At 39.2% G+C, this 26,166-nt stretch overlaps 1 protein-coding gene across 6 annotated transcripts in view; it reads right to left on the bottom strand.

The window, feature by feature from the left end:
- ipo11 (importin 11) overlaps positions 1 to 26,166 on the bottom strand; it is a 433,130-nt gene that overhangs the window by 213,628 nt on the left and 193,336 nt on the right. For all 6 annotated transcript variants that reach the window (XR_011353505.1, XR_011353506.1, XM_069924487.1 and 3 more), the window contains 2 exons: positions 21,581 to 21,660; positions 12,328 to 12,408 (listed from right to left, as the gene is read on the bottom strand). Coding sequence is in view for 4 of the 6 variants with exons in the window: in XM_069924487.1 (XP_069780588.1) it covers positions 12,328 to 12,408; positions 21,581 to 21,660 (161 nt within the window). In the remaining 2 variants the exon portion in view is untranslated. The remainder of the gene's footprint in view (positions 1 to 12,327; positions 12,409 to 21,580; positions 21,661 to 26,166) is intronic.

The following is a 26,166-nucleotide window of genomic DNA, read 5'->3' as shown; positions in this document are numbered from 1 at the left end:
TTTTTATACATATAACTTTTTTTTATTTTTTTTAGTTTTTGGTTGTAATTTCAAAGGGGAATTAAGGGTTTTTTTTCTTTTTTTGGGGGGGTTTCTTTTTTTTCTTATTTTTTTCTCTCTTCTTTTTCCTTTTTTTTGTTTGTTTCTTGTTGTTGTGTTTTATTGAGTGTAAGAAATGTCTAAATTGAAGTTTGCTTCTCTTAATGTTCAGGGTTTAAATAATCCTATTAAGCGTAAGAAAGTACTTGCTTATTCAAAAAAATTAAAAGTTGATGATACTTTTTTTACAGGAAACTCATTTAACAGATAAGGAACATTTGAAACTCAAACGTGAATGGGTTGGGCAAGTTTTTTATTCTTCGTTGGCAAAAGGTGTGGCAATTTTGGTACATAAGAATCTACCATTTCAGTTACAGAATGAAGATAAAAATGGTGGAAGATTATTAAAATTAAATTCTACAATCTTTAATGAGGCATGGACATTGCTTGATGTTTATGCTCCTAATGTTGAGGATACAGCTTTTGTTGTGGATATGTCTTTATTACTTAGACAATCGAACTCTAATGTGATGATTGGGGGAGATTTGAATGTAGTGTTGGAGCCTTTATTGGATAAGTACCCAAGAGTAATTAAGAAGTCTAAGATGGCAATCCAAGTGATTAATATGATGGCAGATTTGAATTTAATTGATATTTGGCGAAGAGTTAATCCTATGGAGAAAGATTTTTCTTTTTATTCCTCGCGACATAATTTTTTTTCTAGAATTGATTATTTTTTAATATCAGCACATTTGCAGGATAGGGTTACATCTGTGGAGTTTAAGGCTAGATTGGTTTTGGATCATTCACTATTATTATTAGAATATTTGAGTTCACAAGATGTTCAGAAAGCTTCAAGATGGAGATTTAATACTATGCTATTGCAAAAACCAGAATTTATTAGTTTTTTTAAAACAGCAAATTGAAATTTTTATTGGTATTAACTGTAATTCTGTTTCTAGTCATTTTGTTTTATGGGATGCAATGAAAGCTTTTTTGCGAGGCCAAATTATCAGTTATGCCTCTAAAGTAAAGAAGGAGAGAATTAAAGAGATTGAAGACTTTGAGGAAAAGATCACTGCTACTGAAAAAGAATTTGAAAAACATGCTACCGAAACGCAAAAGAATCAGTTAACTAATTTAACTAAGCATAAGTTTTATGAATGGGATGAGAAAGCACATAAAGTTTTGTCATGGCAATTAAAAAAGGAACAATTATCTAGGATTATACCAGTGATTAGAAAGAATCAGGTATTACTTTTAATCAAAAGGAGATTAATGAGGAATTTTGTAATTTCTATAAACAATTGTATACTTCGGAATGTAAAGATGTAACTGGAGACGCAATGGATTCTTTCTTGGAAAATATTAACTTGCCACAATTGAATCAAGAAAGCAGACAAGAGTTAGATAAACCTTTTACTAAAGATGAAATAGAAAGGGCAATAAGAGACATGCCGGATGGAAAGGCACCTGGTGAAGATGGGTTTTCTATAGAGTTTTATAAAGTTTTTTATGCTGATGTATCTTCTATTTATAAGGATGTATTACAACAAACATACAATACTTTTCAATGACCTGAGTCTTGTTTTAACGCAATAATTACGGTTATACCAAAAAAAAATAAAGACCCTTTATAGGTTTCTTCTTATAGACCAATTTTGTTGTTAAATGTAGATTATAAAATTGTAGCTAAAATTATGGCTAATAGATTAGCTCAATATCAGCCTAAAATTATACATGGTGATCAAACGGGATTTATAAAAAACAGGTATGCGTCAGATAATATTTTACGGTTAATAACCTTGATAAATAAATCTAGATTTCAGTTGAATTATCCAATAGTGGTTTCATTGGATGCAGAAAAGGCTTTTGATAGAGTGGAATGGAAGTTTCTGTTCAAAGTACTTGAGAAATTTTGTTTTGGTTCTTCATTTATTGGGTTGATAAAGGCTTTATATAATAGCCCGAAGGCTAGAATTGCTGTTAATGGCCAAATTTCAGAATGTTTTAGTTTGACAAGATCTACTAGACAAGGATATCCGTTGTCACCTGCTTTATTTGCTATAGTTATTGAACCTTTAGCACAATTAATACGTCAAAATGAAAATGTTAAAGGTATGAGAGTTCTGAATGAGGAATATAAGATTAATTTATTTGCTGATGATGTTTTATTATATTTGGTGGATCCGGATATTTCTTTACATGCAATTCAAGAATGTTGAGAAATTTATGGCCAATTATCTGGTTACAAAGTAAATTGGACTAAAAGTGAAATTTTACCAATTTGTAAAGGTGATTATTCAGTATATAAAAATATTACAAATTTGAAGTGGACTACACAAATTAAATATTTAGGAATTAATGTTAATACGGAATTTCAAGAATTATATTCAATTAATTATTTTCCTTTAATAAAAAGGATTAAATTAGATTTGATTAGGTGGAGGGATCTACCTTTGGGTTTACTAGGAAGGATTAATACCATAAAAATGAATATTTTTCCTAGAATACAATATTTGTTTCAATCAATTCCTTATTTTAAAAAAAAGTTTTTTTAAGGATTTATATAAAGCGATTAGAGAATTCTTATGGAAGGGAAAATTTCCGAGAGTAGCAATGAGAAAATTGATGTGGGATTTTCAATTTGGAGGTTTAAGATTACCGAATTTTCAGCATTATTATGAAGCAGCTCAATTCAAATTTCTTAGTGCATTAATGAATATGGACGACCCACCTAGTTGGGTAAAGATAGAAATGGCGGTTATTTTAGAAAAATTTCCTCATGAGTTTTTGTTTCGATGGAATTAAAATTTATTACGAATTTATGATGTGCCAATATTGAAATATTTATTGAATTTATGGACAAGTAATTGGGACTTAAAAATATATATTCTGGAAGATTGCCATTATATAATAATCAACTTGTTCCTTTTACGGTCTCCAATGCCACTTTGAAACAATGAGAAAAGGGAATAAAAAAATTTATCTGATTGTTTTTCTGAGGGTTGTTTTTGTTCCTTTGATGAATTACAAAGGAAATATGGTATTAGTGCAAATTCTATATTTGTATATTATCAATTAAGATCTTTTGTCAAACAGTTATGTGGTTGACATATGATTTTATTGCCTGAATCTAGTTTTGAAGAATATGTACTTTCAATACCAAAAAAGGGACATATATCTGATTTCTATTGTATTTTACAAGAAATTGATAGTAAAAAGACTGGGATAAAGATAAGTTGAAATGGGAAAAATATTTAGGACATAAAATAGCTGAAGAAGCTTGGATGGAAATTTGTCAGAATAGTATTCGGAAATTAATTAATGCTAGACTAGCGATGATTAATTATAATTTTATTCATCAGCTATATTTAACGCTGGAGAAATTAAAAAAATTTGGTTTTAGTAAGTTGGATTCATGTTTTCGATGTGATCAGATGGCCAATACTTTTTTGCATACTGTTTGGCTTTGTGATCGATTGCAACAGTTTTGGAAAGGTATTCAATCTGTTTTTAACAGTTTATATAATATCCATCTTGTATTAGATCCCGATATATTTTTATTAGGGAACATGCAATCATTAATCGATTTAGGTTTAGAGGATTATCAGATTTCATTTATTTATTTAGCTTTAGTTGTGGCTAAGAAATGTATAGCACTTACTTGGAAAGATAGAAATATACTAACTTTAGATAATTGGTATTTGGAAATGAAATTTTGTTTGACTATGGAAAGAATATTTTTTCAATTCAGGATAAGATGTCTTTTTATTAGTTAAAGTGGACTCCGTTTGCTAATTATATGCATTTAAGTTTGATTTAAATATATGTTTAAGTGTGATATTTTAGTATTGACAATTTTTTTTGTTGTTAGAATTTTTTTAGGTTAAGTTTTATCTCTTTTTTGTAAGTGGGTATTTTTTTTTCATATATAATATTGTCAATTTTATTAACTTTTCATTCTTTATTTTGGGGGGAGGGTTGGACTAATTTTAAGTTAGACTATTAATATTGTGTTACAATTAACGGGAGGGGTTATTTTGTGTAGTTTTCTGATGTAATATTGTAATCATTCCTTTTTAAATTTTTTTTTCTATTTTTCTTTAAATGTAATTCTTTATTGTATTCATGTTATAAAATTTTAAATAAAGCCTACAAATGTTGAGCAGATGTTGCAGTACTAGTGAACTTTTATATTGCACCAATTTTTCATCCCACTTATAAAGTATATGTTCTGGTATTTTCTCCCCTATTTTATCTAGTTCTATCCTGATCCAATCTGGTTTTACCCTTGTTTGATAAAAATCTGATAGATATCTTAATTGTGCAGCTCTATAATAATTCTTAAAGTTTGGTAGCTGCAAACCCCTTTGTTTGTACCATTCTATTAATTTATCTAGTGCTATCCTCGGTTTCCCCCCTTTCCATAAGAATTTTCTTATTATTTTCTTTAGCTCCTTGAAGAATTTCTCTGTTAGGTGAATTAGTAACAATTGAAATAGGTATTGTATCCTTGGGAAGATAGTCATTTTAATGCAATTTACCCTTCCTATCAGTGTTAGTGGTAAATCTTTCCAATGTTCTAAGTCATCTTGTAATTTCTTCATTAATGGCTGATGATTTAATTTGTATAGATGGCCTAGATTATTATCTAGTTGAATACCTAGGTATCGGATTGCTTGTTTGCCATTTAAATGGTGATTCTTTCTTAAACTTTGTGAAATCCGCATTATTCATTGGCATCGCTTCACTTTTATTTGCGTTGATCTTGTACCCCAATACTTCTCCATATTCCTTCAATTTCTTATGTAATTCTTTTATTGATAATTCTGGTTCTGTTAAATATACTATGACGTCATCTGCAAATAGACTGATTTTATAGTCCTTCTCTTTTATTTTTATCCCTCTTATTTTATTTTCTGTTCTTATCAGTTCTGCCAAGGGTTCTATAGCTAACGCAAAAAGTGAGGGAGATAGTGGACATCCCTGCCTAGATGACCTGCTTAATTTAAATTGGTTCAATATATATCCATTTACTGTCACCTTCGCCAATGGTCCCTTATATAATGCTTTAATCCAATTAATATATTTCTCTGGTAGGTTGAACATCTGTAGTACTTTGAATAAATAATTCCATTCTACTCTCTCAAAGGCTTTCTCTGCATCTTAGGCAACCAACATTGTCGGCGTCTTGTTTCCTTGAACTGCATGGATTAAGTTAATGAAGTTACAGATATTGTCCGTTGTTCGTCTTTTCTTAATAAATCCAGTTTGATCTAGTTTTACTATTTTTGGTACAGTCGGCCAATCTGTTTGCTAATAGTTTAGCTATTATCACAATAGATAACCTTTCCTTTAGAGAATGGGAGAGGAAAGGGATCAAAAGAATAGAAAATTGTTTTTCTGGAAATAAATTATTATCTTTTGAACAAATCAAGTACAAATGTGGTATAACTCACGGTACAATGTTTGCATACCACCAACTGAAAACCTATTTGAAGGACAAATTGGGAAGCAGGCTGAGGTTACCAGAAGGAAGCAGTTTTGAATATGTGATTACAGACACAATGATAATTAAAAGATTTATAACAAATACGTACAAGAGAAAGAGAACGAGGAAATAAGATGTAAACCCAAACAAAAGTGGGAACAAGATCTAAACATAAAGATAAAGAATGAAACATGGAAAAAGCTATGCTCCAGAACTATGAGAAATACAATAAACACAAGGTTACGCATGATACAATATAATTGGTTACACAGGTTACACACCACGCCCCAAAAGTTAAATAAATGGGACCCAACAGTATCAGATAGATGTTTTTGCTGTAAGAAGGAAACGGGAATTCATGCAATTTGAGCATGTGAGAAAGTGGAAAAGTTTTGGGAAGATCTAAATCAGGTATTAAATAAAATCACAAAAAGCAACATACCAAAAAATCCAGAGATCTTTCTTCTAAGTAATATAAGAAGTAAAGAACTTGGCCTCAATTTGGAAGGAGCACAAAAAAGATTTATTATGATAGCCTTAGCTGTAGCAAAAAAATGTATTATGTCAACCTGGAAATCAGAAGATAGCCTGAGAATAATACAGCAATGGTACATAGAAATGAATAAATGTATTCCAATGGAAAAAGTAACATGTAATTTAAGAAATAACATCACAGTATTCGAACAAATTTGGGAACCGTACATGGAACACAACAGAGAAGTCCTACCATGGACCTCCACCACCTAAAATGACAGAATGAGAAGAAGATGAAATGAACTGACCCAGTATGTAAAAGTAGATGGCACAACTTTCTTGTTTATTTTCATTGTGTGATGACATTGTTTAATGGGTTTAATGTATTGTATATGTTGAATGTTTAGTGGGAGGGGAGGGGGTGGGAAGGAGAGAGGGGGGAAAAAGCTAGAAAATGACTGTATATTCAAGAGGGAAATGTTTATGTGTATTTTGGTCAATATGGTTCATAATGTGAAAAATTAAAATTAAAAAAAAAAGTTACGTGCTGGACCATGTTGAGATTAAGAAAGAGGAAATCCTGGATTTTCTTAAAAATATTAGGAATAGTAACTCCTCGGAACAGGAAGAGATACACTCCAGGTTGTCATGGAAAGTGGGAGGTGGGGGGAAAGATAATGGTGTGGTGTTGATTATGCTCTTTGCATCTTCCTTGGCCACAAGGGAGCTGCCAGAGGATTGGAGAATGTCAAATATGTCCCTTTGTTTTAAAAAAAAAGGAAGAATCCTGGGAATTATAGACCAGTGAGTCTTACATCAGTCTTGTGTGTGTGACTGGTTCAGCCAGTTCAGTCCAGAGCACATTGCCAAGCCAGCACCTTTGTTCCAAAGTCTGTTACCATGTATTTGTCCGACGTGGGGTTCACTGGTCACCTCCAGCGGCCTTATGAAGGGCCATACCGTGTTGTCAGACACAACGGCTCCACCTATGTGTTGGACATTGGCAGCAGAGAGGAGACCTTTACGATCGACCGGCTGAAAAGGGCCCACTTGGATTTTAACAAGCCGGTCACTCACCTGACCCCATGACACGGGACCAGCCTCCAAAGGACAACATTCTGCTCGCCAGTTCTTGGGGGGGGGGGGGTCCATTTTACGCCCCACTTCGTGGGCTGACATAGGAAATGGCCGTTGAATACAGAGATCAAGCAAGCAGCACAAGCTGCAGTAATAGCAGATGAATCAACCAATTGCCATTAGTGGATCGCAGGGAGTCCAATCCAGGCCTGTGGATCCAAGGTGCCCAATCAGCAGACAGCTCCACTCAAGCCATGCCGCAGTGATGATGTAGCCGGCTGCCTATAAAAGGCAGAGCTGCATCTCAATAAACTCAGTGTCGACTACACTGCCTTTGTGTGAGAATCTTCTTTCTTGTTATAACCTCCAGCTATAACCACGCCATACCTCAAGCTATAAACGTCGTGGCTCGCTACATTTCCATGTTCACAATGTCACCTTTCTCAACAGCTTTGTAAATATTTTTCAGCTCCATTTTTTATTCATCGCTATTTTCACACTTTGCTTTAACTTCTTTTCTGGTCATATATCATTTCACCTCAACACTTAACTTTCAAGTTGCTCTCAGCTGGTCTTGTCACTAACCTATCAATTTCATTTCAGAAGCATCAGAAAAATAAATTAATTAAAATATTCATGCAAAGGTAAATAAGGAGGCTCATTGTCAAATTCTGAAGAATGACACCCACAATTTGAAAATCAAACATTGTGGGCAAAAAAAAACATTTTTACACAGCTATAAAAATAAATTTCCTAGATACTCATCAGTTTGCAGAGCTTGACACTTCAGACATTACTTTTTCAACTACCATATGAATTTCCTTCATTCTTTGGAGCAAATGGGTGGTCATACTCAAATTCCTAACATAACTTTTTAAAAACTACCTCAGGGAAGCATTTATTTTGCAAAGTAACAAAATCAAAAATATTTTTTTTTAAATTTCCACAATTAAAAGATTGATGATGTTAACTGTAGGCTTTGATAACAAGGAAATTTGTTGTTTCAAAACAATGAGCTCAGCCCAATATAATGAGCCTGGGAGAAGCAGGGAGGTAATGAGGTAGGTTGGTGATTTTATAGATCATGAAGAGTGTCATCTGCAGCAAAGATGATAATGATAATGGGTTTATTGTGGTGCAAGTGCAATATTCATACCAAAGGTACCAAAATTCATACTTGCTTCATACAAACAGGTACTCTGTAAAAGAAATACTCCAATAGCATAGTCATAGTACCAAAATATAGTAAATAGGCAAATATTCAGTTACAGTAGTGTAAAATAAAAGGGATGTTTCAATAATGCAGATAGGTCTTTTTTGTGGCCAGGGTAGTTTATAATGATGGTAATATGGGGATGTTCAAGAACTGTTGATTGCTGTAACTCGTAACAGCAACCTGAATAACTATAAAATTTGAGGCTCAAGTAAAATTTAACTCGGATGCAGTACTAAAACATCCTGCAGTTACACAAATGGAAATAGGGTTTATAGAACAAAGAATAGAGAATTTGTTGACATTGAACAGACAATTTGATGTAAATTGAAAGCTGTTCTAACAAGAGATGAGGGAACTCCATTGTAAATAAGACAGAGGTCAAAAAACAAAAGACAGAATAGAAAGATATAGAGCAACAGTGACAATTAAAAACTAAAAGCTGTTCAAGCTGGAAATCTGAAATTTAAAAAAATTATCCCAGAAATGCTCAGCTGTTCAGGCAGCGTCTGTGGAAAGAGAAACCTATTTAATGCTTCATATCACAGATTTTTCATCAGAACTGTGAAAATGAGAAAATAAATTTGCTTTACATTAAACAAGGCAAATAAGCAAGATGCAAATCCAATGAAAATAAAACAAATTGCTGAATATGAATCACTTTAAAAGTGTGAAACAAAATATAGCTCCAAGAATTTTAAACAAATAAGGCTATTAATGCTGGAAGCTAAACTACTTATAAAAAAGTGTAAAATATCATTATTAAAATTGTGCACAAAGAAACAGGCAGCAGGGTTGGTGTGGCACTTAACACACCTTTACAGGATCAGCGATTGGGACTTGGGTTCGAATCTCACGCAATCTGTATGGAGTTTGTAAATTCTCTGCATGTCTGCATGGGTTTTCCCTGGGGACTCAGTTTCCTCCCATTGGTCCAAAACGTACTGGGGATGTAGGTTAATTGGGCGACACAAACTCATGGGCCGACATGGCCTGTTATGTTGTATGACTAAATTTAAAATTTAATCCATTCATACAATTAATTGCTTAGGTCTATTTGACCATTTAAGCATTTCCAGCATTATCTGTTTTTATTTTACATTTCCTCCTATTGGTTCAGGAACACTTTATTGCAGAAAGGAACACAAAGTACACTGTCTTCTAATATGAACATCTTCTCCCCCTATTAAGGAGATAATTATAGGTCGTTTAGAAAATTAAAACGCAATTGAATGAATATGCAATAGGTGTCACTGACTTCATCAAGACCTGCGTGGATGAGTGTGTACCCACATGTGCATTCTGGGTATTCCCCAACCAGAAGCCCTGGAATGAATCAGAGAATTTGCAACCTACCAAGGGCGAAAACAAGGGCATTTAAGGCCAGGGATCTGGATCTTTACAAGAAGTCCAGGTACGACCTGTAGAAGGCCATCTCTGAAGCTAAGTGGCAATTCTAGACGAAGCTAGAGACAGACACAGATACATGCCAGCTATGGCAGGAAGTGCAGGCCATTACAGTCTACAAAGCAAGGGCTGTGATGCCTCATTATCCCATGAGCTGAACACCAAACAGTGCCTGCCAGAATCCCTGAAAAAGTTGAGGACCCTGTGATATCTGTCTCTGAGGGCAACATCAGAACATCATTCAACCCTTGCAAGGCATCAGGCCCTGATGGCGTACCTGGCAGTGCACTGAAAATTTGCACCAACCAACTAGCCAGAGTGTTCAGACATTTTCAACCTCTCATTGCTGCAATCAGAGGTTCCCACCTGCTTCATAAGGGCATCAATCATCCCAATACCCAAGAAAAGTATTGTGAACTGCCTCAACAACTACCACCCAGAAGCATTAACTTCTACTGTGATGAAATGCTTTGAAAGGCTTGTCATGGCCAGAATTAACATGTACATAAGCAAAGATCTGGACCCACTGCAATTTGTCTGTCATCACAATCGCTCCACAGCAGATACAATGTTGCTGGCTCGCCACTCACCTCTGGATCACCTGGAAAACTGCAATTCATTCATTCATCTGCTCTTCATCGACTATAGCTTGGCCTTCAATACCAATATTTCTTCAGTGCTGGTCAAGAAGCTACAAACTCTAGGCCAGTGGTTCTCAACCTTTATCTTTCTGCTCACATACCACTTTAAGTAATCCCTATGCCATAAATGTTTTGTGATTAGTAAGGGATTGCTTAAGGTAGTATGTGAGTGACGAAAGTTGAGAATCACTGCTCTAGACCCAATTGTTTCTGAAATATTTTCCTTGACAAAAAATTGTCATTGGCCCATTTCCTTTGGAGTTATGAAACCGTGCACATAACGAGATTAAAACAGTGGTTTTCAAACTTTTTCTTTCAACCCACATACCACCTTAAGCAAACCCTTACTAATCACAGAGCACCTATGGCATAGAGAATACTTAAAGTGGTATGTGAATGGGAAGATAAGGTTGAGAACCACTACTCTAAACCTCCAAACCCCACCTCTGCAACTGGACTTCCTCATCAGAAGACCAAAGTCAGTTTGAATTAGAAACAATGTCTCCTCATCACTGATTATCAACACAGGTGCACCCCAAGGATTTGTGCTTAGCCCACTGCTCTATTCATTATACACCCATGACTGAGTGGCCAGGCACAATTCCAATGCCATCTATAAGTTTGTCTATGACGCCACAGTTGTTCTCAGAATCACAAACGGCAATGAGGAAATGTATAGGAGGGAGATGGGTCAGCTTGTTGAATGGTGTAATGACAACAACCTTGTGCTCATTGTCAGCAAAACCAAGGAGATGACTGTGGACTTCAGGAGGAAATCAGGGGAACATCGAAGGCTCAGTAATTTCAAATTCCTGGTTGTCAACATTTCCAAGGATCTGTCCTGCAGCCTCCACATTGATGCAGTCACAAAGAAGGCTCATCAGTGGCTATACTTTGTGAGGTGTCTGAAGAGATTCGATATGTAACTGAAGACTCTCATAAACTTCTACAGGTGTACCGTGGACAGCATTCTGACTGGTTGCATCACTGCCTGTTATGGAGGTGTCAATTCTCAGGACAAAAATAAACTCCAGAGGGTTGTTAACTTGGCTTGCAACATCTCAGGCACCAGACTTCACAACATCGAGGATATCTACATGAGGCGGTGTCTTAAGAAAGCAGCCTTTATCCTCAAAGACGCCCACCACCCAGGCCATGCTCTCTTCACTCTGTTACCATTGGGAAAAAGGTTCAGGACCCAAAAGACAAGCACTCAATGGCACAAGGACAGATTCTTCCCCGCTGCCATCAGATTCCTGAATAATCAATGAACCAAAAACACTACCTTACTTTTCGTGCTCTGTTATTTTTAATGTTGTAAGATGGTTGCACTATGAACATTTGCACCATGATGCTGCCACAAAACACCAAATTTCTTGACTTGTTCCTGACAATAAATTCTGATTCTGAAGTCATGCCAACATGGTTTAGTAAAAGGAAACTAGTGTTTGACAAATTTAGTGGAGTTCTTTACATATTTAATAAACAGGGTGAATAAAGATGTGGTGCATTGTATTGCCAGAAGGCATTCAATAAGATGCCACACAGAGACAGGTTAAAAGTTTAAATTGAAGATTAATGCTATTCTGCAGATGGAAAAGGACACAGGGATCAACATTTCAAACTGGGGACAGCAGAAAGAGGAGGGTTCTGCTCCACAAAGCAAAGATTTCAAGATGAGAGAGAGTGAGGAAATTGTTGAGCTTAATGAAGAATACATATATTACTCAACTTTAAGAAACCACAGAGTTTAAATAATGAATGGGAAGGATCAACAGAACCATTAAAACTTAACATTAAAGTAACAGACCATAAGAAGGCCAAAGTCATAGGACAAGGATATGGGAGCTACCATACGCAAAAATCTTCTATCACATGTATACCCAAAATTTAACAACTGCCATGGAGCATTTATAATTGTAAAATAAGTATGCTTTTTTAAGTTTCCTCAACACTACTGATTTACAAATTAAAATTATTACCTTAAGTACTTGAACTTGTCCTTCAGTGGTGATATCCTGCATCAGTTCACAGAAGGAATGGCACAGAGTAGCAGCAAAATTCTGCAAGAAATCATTTTCATGTTTGTATTGTCCTATTATATAAAAATCCAAGTGAAAATACAAAGATCAAGTGCAGTTTTCTAAACATAAAGAATACAAGAATTAAATATCTGAAGCAAAGGTTTCAAAACAAATTTAAAATCAACACAAGATTGTATTTCTTCATCAAGTTGTAATTTGAACATTTTACTTCTGATATGCTGATTAGAACATTATCCTATTATTAATTTATAATCTTTATAGAAGCAAAAGGTTACTGTTATGTCTTTTCAATCAGCTTTTGTTTTAATTCTGCAATGACTATTGAAATAAACACATCATTCCTTTTCACAGATGTTAAGGAACTTGCTTTTTGTTTTGAAGCTTTAAATGAGATAACAGACAATGTAGTTCTTTCAGACAGTGCTTCATTATGTATGGATTTTTAAAAAAAAAATCAGGTGTGAATTTCTGTTCAACAAACAACTTTCCTCATTAAATTTCAAAACTAACGGGATAGTTCAACAAAGAACCTGTGAAAACTAAAAACAAGACAGAATGAGATTCACAATTATTACATTAGAAAGAAAACTACATTCAAGTAAAGGAAAATACTGTAAAAAGGTGGTCAACCTGACATTTTATCTCTCTGCAGATGTCGTCCCAGCATTTTCTATTTATATTTTTCTAAATATATTTTTCTTTACATATCTTTCTTTATAACCTTTCCTGAAATAAGTATTATTCCACATTTGTACTCATGCATATGTTGGGAAACTATCAATAGATTTAATTGTCTAAGTAGGCTGAGAAAATAGTAATGCAATAAATCTACGATAATCTGGCAGTGTATGACTAATAATCTTTAAAGACAATTGGATGTTGTAATCCATCAACACAATTCAACTTTTTTTAATGTGACATTATAACAAATCTCCCAGTGAGCTCTAAATTCAAAGAAACTGCAGGAAATGAGACCTGAAAGATCAAAAGGAACATGGGAGTCAGGGGCAGTGAGTCAGAAGGGAATGAAGCAAAACAGATGACAAAACATCAGGATTTCCAAATAGTTGGATGGAAGTTTTATCATTAGTAGTGGATTTATTTCATTCTGGAAATTGTCTGAAATCTTCTTAAAATGTACCATTAATTTAGGTGATAAATTTGATGAAACATGGAACATTGCAGAATTCTGTCCACCTCCTATTATTAAATGCTTTCACATCATTCAGGATGCCTGTGATTTATATTTTGCTTGTGAGCACATTTTCTGACAGTGTACATTTAATATAGATTCATCACTGTCCACAACAGACATATTATTTCACAATGAGTTTGTTGCAGGTGAAAAACTCATCTCCAATAGCCTAAAGTTCTTCAGGAATGGTTAGCATGAACTATATCTTAAAGATCCTGTTGAAAATTAGCTCTTCACTAAAGGTACTCTTCCTATTTCAAGTAGTTCCCTGATGGAATTAAGGTAACTAAATGTTATGAGACTAAAATATTAGTTTAACAGATATGGTTTTATAGAATGGTCCCTTCTCTATTTATCTGGATATCAATCTAATAACGTATATAAAGAAAGAGGCAGATCAACATCAGATAATTTTAAACAAAAAACATCAAATTTTAGGACCTGCTCTTGGTTAATGGCAATGTACTTATCTTTGACTCATTTATCAGGGAGAGCAATAAAGCAGTTGCCACTGGCTACCAACATCCCACACAAAATCTATGAAAGCAATGAAAATTTAAACAAGATAGATTGATTTACTACACTATATACTAAATGACACCACGATGCAGGGTCTTGATCTGAAGTGCATCCCGTTTCCTGCACAGATGTTGCCTGTTTGTTTATTATATTCTAAAATAATATGACAAATAGGAGAAGCCATTTGGCTTCCAGCACCAGACTTGCAACAAATAAAACTGTGGTTGATTTTTAACTCCACGCACACTGCCCTGTACATATAGTATATTTTTTTCTTTCCTTAATATTCAAAAATCTATCAAGTTCTGTTAAAAAAATGCTCAGCAACTAAACATCCAAATATTCTAGAGTATAGAATTCCAAAAATTTTTTACTTCTGAAGAATATATATTTTCATTCCTCTATGGCAGGGGTACCAAAATTTGCTTAAGGAAGATGCCACACCAGAAAAAACTTCAGATGTTTGAGAGCCGCAAGACATGAAAAAATATTACATACATTTTCTTTTACTCTTACAAGCACATTTTGTTACAAAAATTCTATATAAATATTAAGAAATACATGTACAGTACATTTCCGATTTTCTGAAAACTGTTCTACCGAAATTCTCAAATATCTAAATTATATTTTTTGGCTGAGATATGACATCACAAGTTTTAAAAAGTTGAATTTATTTTTACCCATCAGGCTCAAGTGGGGCTCTAATGTGCTGTTAGCATCAGTTTGTTAACAACAGAGCTCAGTATCAGCTGAAGAATTCATGGGATGAAATGAAGGGTGGGGACAGATGCTACTACTGTACTTGATTGTAAATGTGCTCTTGGAAATTTTCAATGTAAAAGCCCAAGCCGTGCTCTCTACCCCCGCTCGCCTGAGCCACTCCCTCTGTCAAATTCTGCTGGAGGTCAATCCCTGGGACTGTATGTGTAATTTCCTACCACTTCCAAGCGAGATGAGACCTTGGGCTCCCAGGCAGGATTGGCGACAGCAGTGAGAAGGTGTTGGTGATCGGTGACAGCCGACACACGTATTCTGCTGATGCTACTGGGCTGCTTAAAGAAATTTCTCAATGCTCCTGTTATGAACTGCATGTAACAAGCAGCAATAGATATTGAACCAGACATTGTTTAATTTTAAAACACTAATTTTATTTCTCACTCTTAAACTATAGCCTTACCTTTTAAACTATCCTTAACATTAAATCTATCCTGAACTCTGCGTGCGTGCGTGCGTGCGTGCGTGCGATACCCAAACCATCACAGTCCAGGCAAAAATCTAAAAAGTTACTTCACAGTTCAGTCTTTTAATCCAGTGTTGAAGCGTAGACCTTTGAAATTTGATGCCCAGAATTAATGTTGAACTGATGGGGAGACTGGAGTTGTTGCTGCTACAGACTTACAAATTCTCCTTATGTTGCCTTTGAAGAAATGTCCATCCACATGAGCTGTGGTCATAATACTGGTTCTTTTGTAGGTAGGACTTGAACTTGGTGGCCTCCACGAACCTACCAAGTCAACCTACCAAGTCTCTCCAAGTCAATTTCATTGCTCGTCACAATTAAAATGAAGTAGTCTCTCCAAGTGACTTCCACTGTTAGTCACAACAAAAATTAAGCACTTTGCTTCCCAAAAAGACCCTCCTGGCACAGGTCAATCCACCAAAAAGGCCTAGTCATTCACAGAGCATGCTTTGCTCTGAATTCCACAAAAATGGCTGGCCACAAGAGCCGCTTCAAAAAGGTGCTTTTTCTTCAGCAGTCAGAATGGTTCTCCCTTGCAAAATCACAATGTCTTTGGAAATGTATCAAATTTGGAACAGACTGTGACAAGCCTTCCCTCTGTTCTTCCAATGTATCGAATTATCACTGGGCTCTGACTTGTGATCGTGCTTGTGTGAAATATTAAATGTTAACTGTGACCATTCAGCCCCTCCTGTCTACATTATACCTTACAATGATAATCCCATTTTACTAAAGCGGGAGCTCGTAATAATGTAAAAAATTTGGATAAGTTATATAGGTCATGTCCCAAGCATTTCAGATAATCAGAAATGTACTGTATGTAATAATAGTTATTCATGTATGTAGTTTTTAAACTGCTAATTTTTATTACTTTCAATAATCAAAATGAACCCAGCATGCACTCGTGTAATAGTCGAAGATTGTATTCCAATTTTTAGGATAAAATTTAATGGGTCAATTATTAAACACATTAAACTTATGACTCCAATAAGTACCTGAGTCGTTTGAGGCATCAGTTCAGATACATGACCAGGAGGGACCAGGTGTAAAGTCTGCATTCGAGACTTCGGGAGCTCCAATGGGTGAGCGGGTGGCCAGGTCCTAGGTGAGATTCTGCAGTTGGCTAGGGAGCTTCAATGGGTGAGCAGCTGGGGTGTCAGCAGCAAGGCAATGGAAACGTGGATGAGAGGGCAGCCGGGGTGACTGAAACTTAGGTGGGAAAGCAGTCGGGGCATCGGGTGCCCAGAAGCCAGGTCGATGGAAGCTTGGATGGGAGAGCATAGTCGTGGCATTGTGAGCTCAGATGGAAGGGCAGCCGGGGTGTTGGGAGCTCAGATGGGCAGGCAGTCGGGGCATCGGGAGCTTGGACAGGCAGGCAACCTGGATCACACTTACAGTCCTATACTCCACTGCCTGCAACACAACTATGCGTGACAATCACACAATCGTAAGTCACACAGCCAAAATACCTCAGTGAACCGCACATTCATGTCAAAGTATGTGATTCAAAAGACACATTTTGGCCACCCTTGCTCTATGGACAACTGTTACGTCTAAACCAGCAGCAATAGAAATTCATCAAGATAATGGTATTGTAGCGGCCCGGAAAATGGCCGACAAACGTGGCAACCACACGGACCTCGGGGATGACACCAGCTAGATGATCACCCGCATGGCAGGGAGACAGCGAGCTGTGGCAGGAATGCTGGCCAATCTCAGGCTGGCGCTCTGATAACGCCTTCATGTCAGCGCCTGGAGCCCATATAAATGCAGCCACAACTCCAGTGCAATAAACCAGTCTCTAGTTCAAGGCTTTGGTGTGCATTTCATTCTTCTCTGCGCTCGCATAGCGCAATTGCAACAATGGTGACCCCGTAACTAGCAGTTGGACCCAAAGATGACGGACCAGGCGGAGCCAGCGACCATCTACAAGGTTTCACTCAAGCTCCCAACATTTTAGGTGTTGCAGCCACATGTGTGATTCGAGCCAGCCGAGGCTCAGTTCCAGCTTCAACATATCGCCGCCGCCGACACCCACTACTTCTACATCGTTTGTGCACTCGATCAAGGCACAGCAGCAAGGGTTGTAAACTTCCTACAGCAGCCTCCAGAGAAAGGCAAATACCGACCTCTCAAAGAGCTGTAAACCCGCACTTTCGGGCTCTCCTGGCACGAGGGCACTGTTCGATTGCTGCACATAGACAGTCTGGGGGACAAGGTCCCGTCTACTCTAACAAGCAAAGTGCTCACTTTTACCGAGTGCCCCGAGCCTTGCCTGCTTTTCGAGATCTTTCTGGAGCAACTGCTGAGGATATCAGACTTTTGCTCACGGACGAGGACTTCAGTGATCCCTGGAGGGTCATGGCCCGGGCGGACATGCTCTGAACAGCGAACAGGGATACCAGCACCAGGTCGACAAGCTCTATGCACAGTCAATTGCTAAGCCAAGACCAGTGGAGAGGCAAGTCGATACCCTGGGCCATTTCTGCTATTATCATCAGTGGCGGGGTGCGGAAGTCCATCAACACCGTCCACCCTGCGGATTTCCAGGAAACGCCCTTGCCAACCGTCGTTGATGCCTGCGACAGATAGGCTCCTCTACATTTGGGACTCCTTGTCAGACAGGCATTTCCTGATCGACAATGATGCTGAGATAAGTGTCCTGTCTCCCTCAGGCCTTGGCACCTGCAACGGCAAGCAGGGACCAGCACTGAGGATAGCTAACAGCTCCTCCATCTGAACTTTTGATACCCGCACCATCTCTCTTTGGTTCGGCAACAGCTGGTTTACTCAGACTTTCACCCTTGCGACAGTGGCACGACAGCTCCTGGAGGCCAACTTTCTTTGTGCACACTGCCTGCTTGTAGACCTCAAACGACAGCGCTTGGTGCATCCCAGAACTTTTCAAACTCTATCTCCAAACTACCCACCCACCACCATGCCTCCATAATGCTTCCTGACGAGTTTGCCCGCATCCTGGCAACGTTCCCTTCAAATAGTCGCACCATAGTTCTCTGTGGATGAGCCAAAGCACAGGGTAAGACACCACATTTCGACTGAGCGTCTCCTGGTCCATGCCAGCTCCCTCACAAGAAGCTCAGCCTCGCTAAGGAGGCGTTCAATAAAATGGAGCAGCTAGGGATAATGCAGCACTCTGACAGTCACTGGGCCACCTCCCTCCACATAATACCAAAAACAGCAGAGGAGGTGGAGGCTGTGCAAAGACTACCGCCACCTCAATGAAGCCACCACACCTGACAGATATCCCATGGTCCACATCCAAGACGCTACCAACCTGCACGGGGCACAGGTGTTTTCAAGGTGGACCTCAACCACGAGTACCACCAAATCCCAGTACACTCCCAGGATGTCCCCAAGCCATGATTATAACCCCCTTTGGCCTGTTTGAATTCCTACACATGCCCTTCAGGCTGAAAAACACAGCACAAACTTTCCATCGCCTGATTGACGCAGTGGGCTGGGACCTCCATTTGCGCTCATCTATTTCGATGATGTGGTCTTTGCGGCTGCAGCTAGCGAGTAGCCGCAAAGACTGTACCACCCACCTGAGACACTGTGCACCCAGTTGAGTGAATTCGGTTTGACAATTAACCCCGCAAAGTGCCAATTTGGCCTTGTCACTATGGATTTCCTGGGGCACAGAATTAACAAACATGGGGCAACACCCCTCCGTGAAAAGGTCAAGCCAGTCCGAAGCTTTGAGGGCGTTCCAGAATGCCAAAGACACCCTCCTGATACGCCTCTAGCACAGTGGTAGGAGTCATACTGGAACAGCTCATTGAAGGCCAGTGGCAACCTCTGGTCTTAATCAGCAGACACCTCTGCCCCCCAGTGCTCAAATACAATGCTTTTGACCGTCAGCTATTGGCGCTGTACCTGGGTGGTCAGACAATTTTGTTACTTTTTGGAAAGTCACCAATTGGAGATTTACATCAATCACAAGCAGTTGACCTTCATCTTCCATAAGGTATCAGACCCATGCTTGCCCCAGCAGTAGAGACATTTGTCCTACATGTCCAAATTTACCACAGATATACAGCATATTACAGGAAAAACAATGTGGTAGCCAACACTCTGTCACGCCCCACGATCAAGTTGGTCCACGTCCTGTCCTGGCGGTCGACTACATGGCCCTCGCCAAAGCACTACAGAGTGACCCTGAGATCCACGCGAACAAGACAGCTGTCTCCAGTCTCAGGGTGGAAGTCGTCCCCTTTGGCCCAGGTAACCTGACACTCCCGTGCAATGTCTCCACCATCAGTCCTCGCCCCCTCATCCTGGCCACATGGAGGCACCAGAGTTGCGTCGCCATACACAACCTGCTGCATCTGGCCATAAGAGCCACCATCAAGATGGTGGCTAGCAGGTTTGTATGGCATGGCCTCCGAAAGCAGGTCAGCATGGCATGTATTAGGCCATGTACATATCGATATAGTGGGGCTGCTACCAGTTTCTCGTGAGGCAGGATACCAACTTACCATGGTTGTGAAAAATGGTTGAAAATGATTAAACTTGCACCATTCTGTGAAAAGTGCCAGAATGCAAAGTATGTAGATTAGAGCTTGAGAGTAGACAGTACTAGCTAGTGGGCCCCTTCTTATCTCGAGCCCCAAGGATGCAAGGATCTGGTTCAGGCTGGTACAGTGACCTAAGGAAGTCTATAGCTAGTACTGCACTTGCTTAATAGAGACGTGAATATTAACTTAGACGCCCCTAAGGAGGGAATGAACTAATTAACATAACATGCGATGTATAAAGAGGGAGGAACTGAGTGATGTCTGGATTGATGGAAGGGAGAAGGAGAATGTTGTAATGTATTGGGATTCTGATTGGAAGAAGGTAAATGAAGGTGGAGTAATGTTGAGCGCGGGACTATACAAAGGAGTGATGATTCTGAACCTCTGGTGTGTCTCCAGACCAGGGACACCCGACTCTGCAGATTCGAAATAAAGCTGAACCTGTTCTCCAAGACTTTGTTTCCAGAGTAGTGATTGTGAACACTTTATATTTCACAATGGTTGACTGCTCCAGGAAGTAGCCTAAGGCAGTCCTGCTGGCTGACTGCCACAGAAACCTGTGTCAGAGCAGTCATCAACACATGGCTGTCCAGATTTTGGGTCCTGGAGCACATAACCTCATATTGGAGGTGGGGGGGGGGGGGGGGGGGAGGGGGGAGCACAATTTACTTCTGAGCTCTGGGCAGTGCTGGCTAACTTCCTAGGGACGCAGCTCCACCACACCACGGCTAATGGGTTGGTGGAGCAGCTTCAAAGGCACCTGAAGGCAGCCTTGAAGGCCCGGTTCAAGGGTCCTAACTGGGTGGACAAACTACCTTGGGTCCTGATGTCCTGCTGGGGATTTGCACCGTGCCAAAGGAAGACTTCAACGCCTCAGCAGTAGAGATGGTCTAAGGCACACCTTTAATCATACCAGGGGAGTTACTGGCCCCCAACAAATGCCCAGAAGACTCCGCGGCCACCCTTGAGAACATGGTGAAAACTGGGGTCTATGGTCCTACAACAACCCCTACCAGATGGGCAGCCCAAACTTAAGGAAGTGGACATTCAGATAGCAGATGCTTTAAGAATTATTTTCCGGAACTCAATAGACTCAGGATCAGTACCCATGGATTGGAGGATAGCTAATGTTACCCCACTATTTAAAAAGCAGAAAATTATAGGCTGGTGAGCCTTACATCAGTAGTGGGCAAAATGATGGAATCTATTATTAACGATGTAATAGCGGAGCATATGACTAGCAGAGAAGAGATCGGACAGAGTCAACATGGATTTAAAAAAGGTAAATCGTGCTTTACAAATCTATTGGAATTCTTTGAGATGGTGACAGGTAAAATAGATGGGGGAGAGCCAGTGGATGTGGTGTACCTGGACTTCAAAAATAATGAAGAACCTTGAGCAACCTTGGGAAAATATTGTGCAACTTGAGACAATTTAGAACTTTCTAAATCTTCATCTGGCTGGCATCATCAAATATGACAAAATGTGAGCATTTGCTCTGCAGAGAGCTTCTCCAGAAGAAATCAAACAAATAAGGCTTCAAATTGTAAAAAACGAGTAAACTTAGAAAGAAGGAAAATGCTATACATCAGTGAAAGGCTAAAACAATTAACTGGATGTCACTTAACTATGATTATCAGAGTGGTAATTGTTAGTGGCAAAAAATAATATAATAAAAAACAAGATTTTTATAGTTACCTGTAAAAATTCTGTAGAGGTCAAGAAAATGTAAGCATTTATTATCTGGAAACAAGTCCTTACATTTTCAGAACTAAGCTCTGCAATTAAATAAAACACAAAACACAAATTAGAGGCAAATGGGAGTAAAACTAAATATTTAATTTAACTAAAATTAGAAGACATTGTTAATTGGCCATCTAATAGTTTCAGCTAAAGACAATAAATGAACAATTCAAACCTTTGGTTTTGTCTCAATTGTTTGGGAGCTACTATATTTACCTATCTCTATCTTTTCTCCCCAGTCCAATCCCTCCCCACCTTTAAACAACTTATCCTTTAACTCGTCTCACTTCCTCCAAATCAAAGGGGTAGCTATAGGTGCCCGCATGGGTCCCAGCTATGCCTGCCTGTTTGTGGGCTTCGTGGAGCAATTCATGCTGCAAGCCTACACAGACAAGACCCATAGTGCACTACACCAAAGAAACAGGCAATTCGGTCCATCTAGTCTGTGCCTAAATATTATTCCACTAGTCTCATTGACCTGCACCCAGTCTATAACCCTCCAGACTTCTCCCATCCATATATCTAATTTATTCTTAAAACCTAAGAGTGAGCCTGCATTTACCATATCTGATGGCAGCTCGTTTCACCCTCTCACCACTCTCTGAGTGAAGAAGTTCCCTCAAACCTTTCCTCTTTCCCCTAAAGCCATATCATCTTGTACCTATCTCTCCTAATCTAAGTACAAAGAGCCTACACACATTTACTCTGTCTATACTCCTCATAATTTTGTAAACCTCTATCAAATCTCCCCTCACTCTTCTACATTCCAAGGAATAAACTCCTAACCTGTTTAATCTTTCCCTGTAACTCAACTCCTGAAGACCCGGCAACATCCTAGTAAATCTTATCTGCACTCTATCTTAATATCCTTCCTGTAATTAGGTGACCGGAACTGCACCCAATACTCTAAATTGGCCTCACCATTGTCTTGTAAAACCTCACCATAATATCCCAACTTCTACAATCAATGCTTTGATTTATGAAGGCCAAGATGCCTTCCTGATTTCCTTCTTAATAAGTTTTTTCTTAAGTACATTTTCTATACTCTTCTAGTACCTCATTTGCTTCTTGTTGTCTATACACCTCTCTCTTCTTAATCAGATCGTTAATATCTCTCGAAAACCAGATACCCTTGCTCCTCCACACTCCTCAGTGCCATACCATTTACTGCATGTCCTACTTTGGTTTGTCCTTCCAAAATGTAACACCTCACACTTGTCTGCATTAAATTCCATCTTCCATTTTCTGGGCCATTTTTCCAGTTGGTCCAGATCCCTCTGCAAATTTTGAAAGCCTTCAATCTTAGTGCTATCAGCAAACTTGCTGATCCAATTAACACATAATCGTCCAGATCATTGATATTGACAACAAGCAACAATGATCCCTAGGCACACCATTAATCAGAGGCCTCCAGTTTGAGAACCAATCATCCACTACCATTCTCTGTCTTCTCCTATTCAGCCAATTTCAAATCCAGTTTACAACCTCTCCATGAATACCTCATGTCTTAACCTTCTGAACTAACCTCCCATGTGGGACCTTGATAAAGGTCTTTATAAAGTCCACGTAGACAACATCGACAGCCTTTCTTTCATCTATTTTCTTGCTAACCTCTTAGGAAAAATCTAAGATCCATTAAACACGACCTACCACGAACAAAGCTATGGTGACTATTCTTAATCAGCCCTTGGCTGTCCAAATATTTGTATATCCGATCTCCCAGAACACGTTCTAATTTACCTACTACTGACATCAGGCTAACCAGCCTGTTAGCCCGTTATTTCTTGGTTTACTTTTGGAGCCTTTTTTAAACAACGAAATAAGACGAACTACCCTTTAATCCTCCGGCACCTCATCTGTGGCTAAGGACATTTTAAAAATTTCTGCCTGAGCCCCTGCAATTTCTACACTAATGTCAGGCCTGAGGGAATTTATCTACCTTTATTAGCTGTAAGATAGCAAGCACCTCCTCCTTTTTAATCTCTATATGTTCTATAAGACCGCTATGCTTCCTGAGTAAATACTGATGTGCAGCTAGCTGCTACAAGCTATGACTCTGCAAAGCCTATAAGCACATGAGAGGTTATAGGTGCAGGCTGGTTAGCTCAGAAAGTACATGCTGTTCCCAGAAAGAATGACACGAACCCAGTTGAATGTAGTTAACACTGAGCTTTATTGGGCTCACACCCCTGCTTTTATTCTCAAGATGAGGGGTGTGGTCAAAGCCCCCTCAGCACTGATTGGTGCATGTGAGATCCACTTTCCTTGATAGGCCAGTTAGGCTCCTTTAGTTGTGGCCAATTGGAGGGCAATGCTGCAGGCCTCGTGCAGCCTGCTGGATTGTCACGTTCGTCCTTCATTTTGTGAGGCACCCAAGGGGGCTGTGAGGGGCTGCCACAGATGCAAAGGAAAAACTGTTTAAGATTTCCTCCGTTTCGTAAGGTTCCACATAGACGACACTTCTGATCGTCTTGGGTACCAATTTTGTCCCTTACTATCCTTTTAATATACGTGTAGAAACCCTTTGGGTTTATCTTCACATTATCTGCCAAAGCAACCACATGTCTTCTTTTTGCCTTCCTGATTTCCTTCTTAAGTATTTTCTTAAGTACATTTTCTATATTCTTCTAGTACCTCATTTGCTTCTTGTTGTCTATACACCTCTTTCTTCTTAATCAGATCGCTAATATCTCTTGAAAACCAAGGTTCCATATGCCTGTTAACTTTGCCTTTAATCCTGACAGGAACATGCAAACTCTGCACTCTCAACATTTCACCTTTGAAGACCTTCCACTTACTGAACACATCCTTGCCAGAAAACAACTTATCCTAATCCACTCTTCCTAGACCTTTGCTCACTTCCATAAAATTGGACTTTCTCCAATTTGGATCTCAACTCAAGACCAGACCTATGCTTATCCATAATTAACTGGAAGATAATGATATTATGGTCACTGGACCCAAAATGTTCATCTACACTTCTGATACCTAACCTGATTGGTTCCCTAATAGGAGATCAAGTATTGTATCTTCTCTCATTGAGAGAAAACTCATTTTCTATTGACTTAGAAAACTTTCTTGAACACATTTGACAACCTCCAAGCCATCCAGCCCTTTTACAGTTTGGGAGTTCCAGTCAATAAGTGGAAAGTTGAAATCTCCTACTATCACAACTTCTGTTTCTTACATTGGCCTGTTAACTCTCTACAGATTTTCTCCTCCAATTGTCTCTATTGGGCAGTCTATAATAACACGCTTTCAGTGTGGTCACACCTTTCCCGTTCTTCAACTCCACCTATATGGCCTCTGTAGATGAGCCCTGTGGGCTGTCCTATCTAAGCACAGCTGTGATATTTTCCCTGACTAGCAATGCCACTTCTCCCCCTTTCATCCCTCCCCCTCTATCACATCTGAACCCCAGAACAGTGAGCTGCCAGTCCTGCCCCTCCTGCAACCAAATCTAATAGCAATAATGTTGTAATCCTATGTGCCAATCTACGCCCTAAGCTCATCTGCCTTTCCTACAATATTCCTTGCATTGAAATAAATACACCCGAGAACATTGCTATCATGAACAAACCTTTGATTTCTGTCTATACTTGCAGTCCTTGCATGACCTTTATCCTCCTCCACCTATCTCTCTGGTTCCCATCCCCCTGCAAATCTATTTTAAAACCCCTCAAAACAACACTAGCAATCCTACCCACAAGGATGTTAGTCCCCCTCCAGTTCAGGTGCAAACTGGCTGATTGGAACAGGTCCCACCTTTCCTGGAAAAGAGCCCAATTGTCCAGAATCATGAAGCCTTCCTTCCTGCACTGAATCTTTAGTCACATACTTAGCAGCATTAACTTCCTATTTGAAGCCTCACTAGCACATGGCGCGAGTAGCATTCCTGAGAATGCAACCCTGGAGGTCCTGCCAACCCTTCCTCCGGTATATCTATGACTACATGGGGGTTGCTTCAAGCATTCACCTGGATCTCTCTGTCTCCGTCTCATGATACTTACATATATAACGTCCACTAACTCCCACATCTACCTTGAATACACTCCTCACACTCTGTCCCCTGCAAGGATTCCATCCCCTTCTCTCAATTTCTACGTTTCCGCCACATCTGATTCCAAGATGACTACTTCCAAAATGTCTGCCTTCTTCAACAAACATGGCTTCCCCTTCACCACCATGAACTCGGCCTTCACCCATATCTCCTCCATTTCCTGCTTATCTGCCCTGGTGCCCTGCCCTCAGATCCAACAGAGTCCCCTTCTTATCCTCACCTACCACCCCACCAGCCTCTGCATTAACACATTATCCTCCAAAATTTCCAGTACTTACAACAGGATCCCACTACCAGACATATCCTCCATAGGGACTGCTCCCTTTGTGACTCCCTTATGCACTCATCCTTCCCCACCAATCTCCTCCCTCACTGGTACCTTCCTCTGTGGCAGCAAGAGGTGCAACACTTGAACCTACCCCTCCCCCTCCTCACCACTGTCCGGGGCCCCAAACAGGCCTTTTAAGTGAAACAACACTTC

Source organism: Narcine bancroftii, chromosome 3, assembly GCF_036971445.1.
Source record: "Narcine bancroftii isolate sNarBan1 chromosome 3, sNarBan1.hap1, whole genome shotgun sequence".
NCBI lineage: Eukaryota > Metazoa > Chordata > Chondrichthyes > Torpediniformes > Narcinidae > Narcine > Narcine bancroftii.
This window is presented reverse-complemented; position numbering and strand designations above follow the sequence as displayed.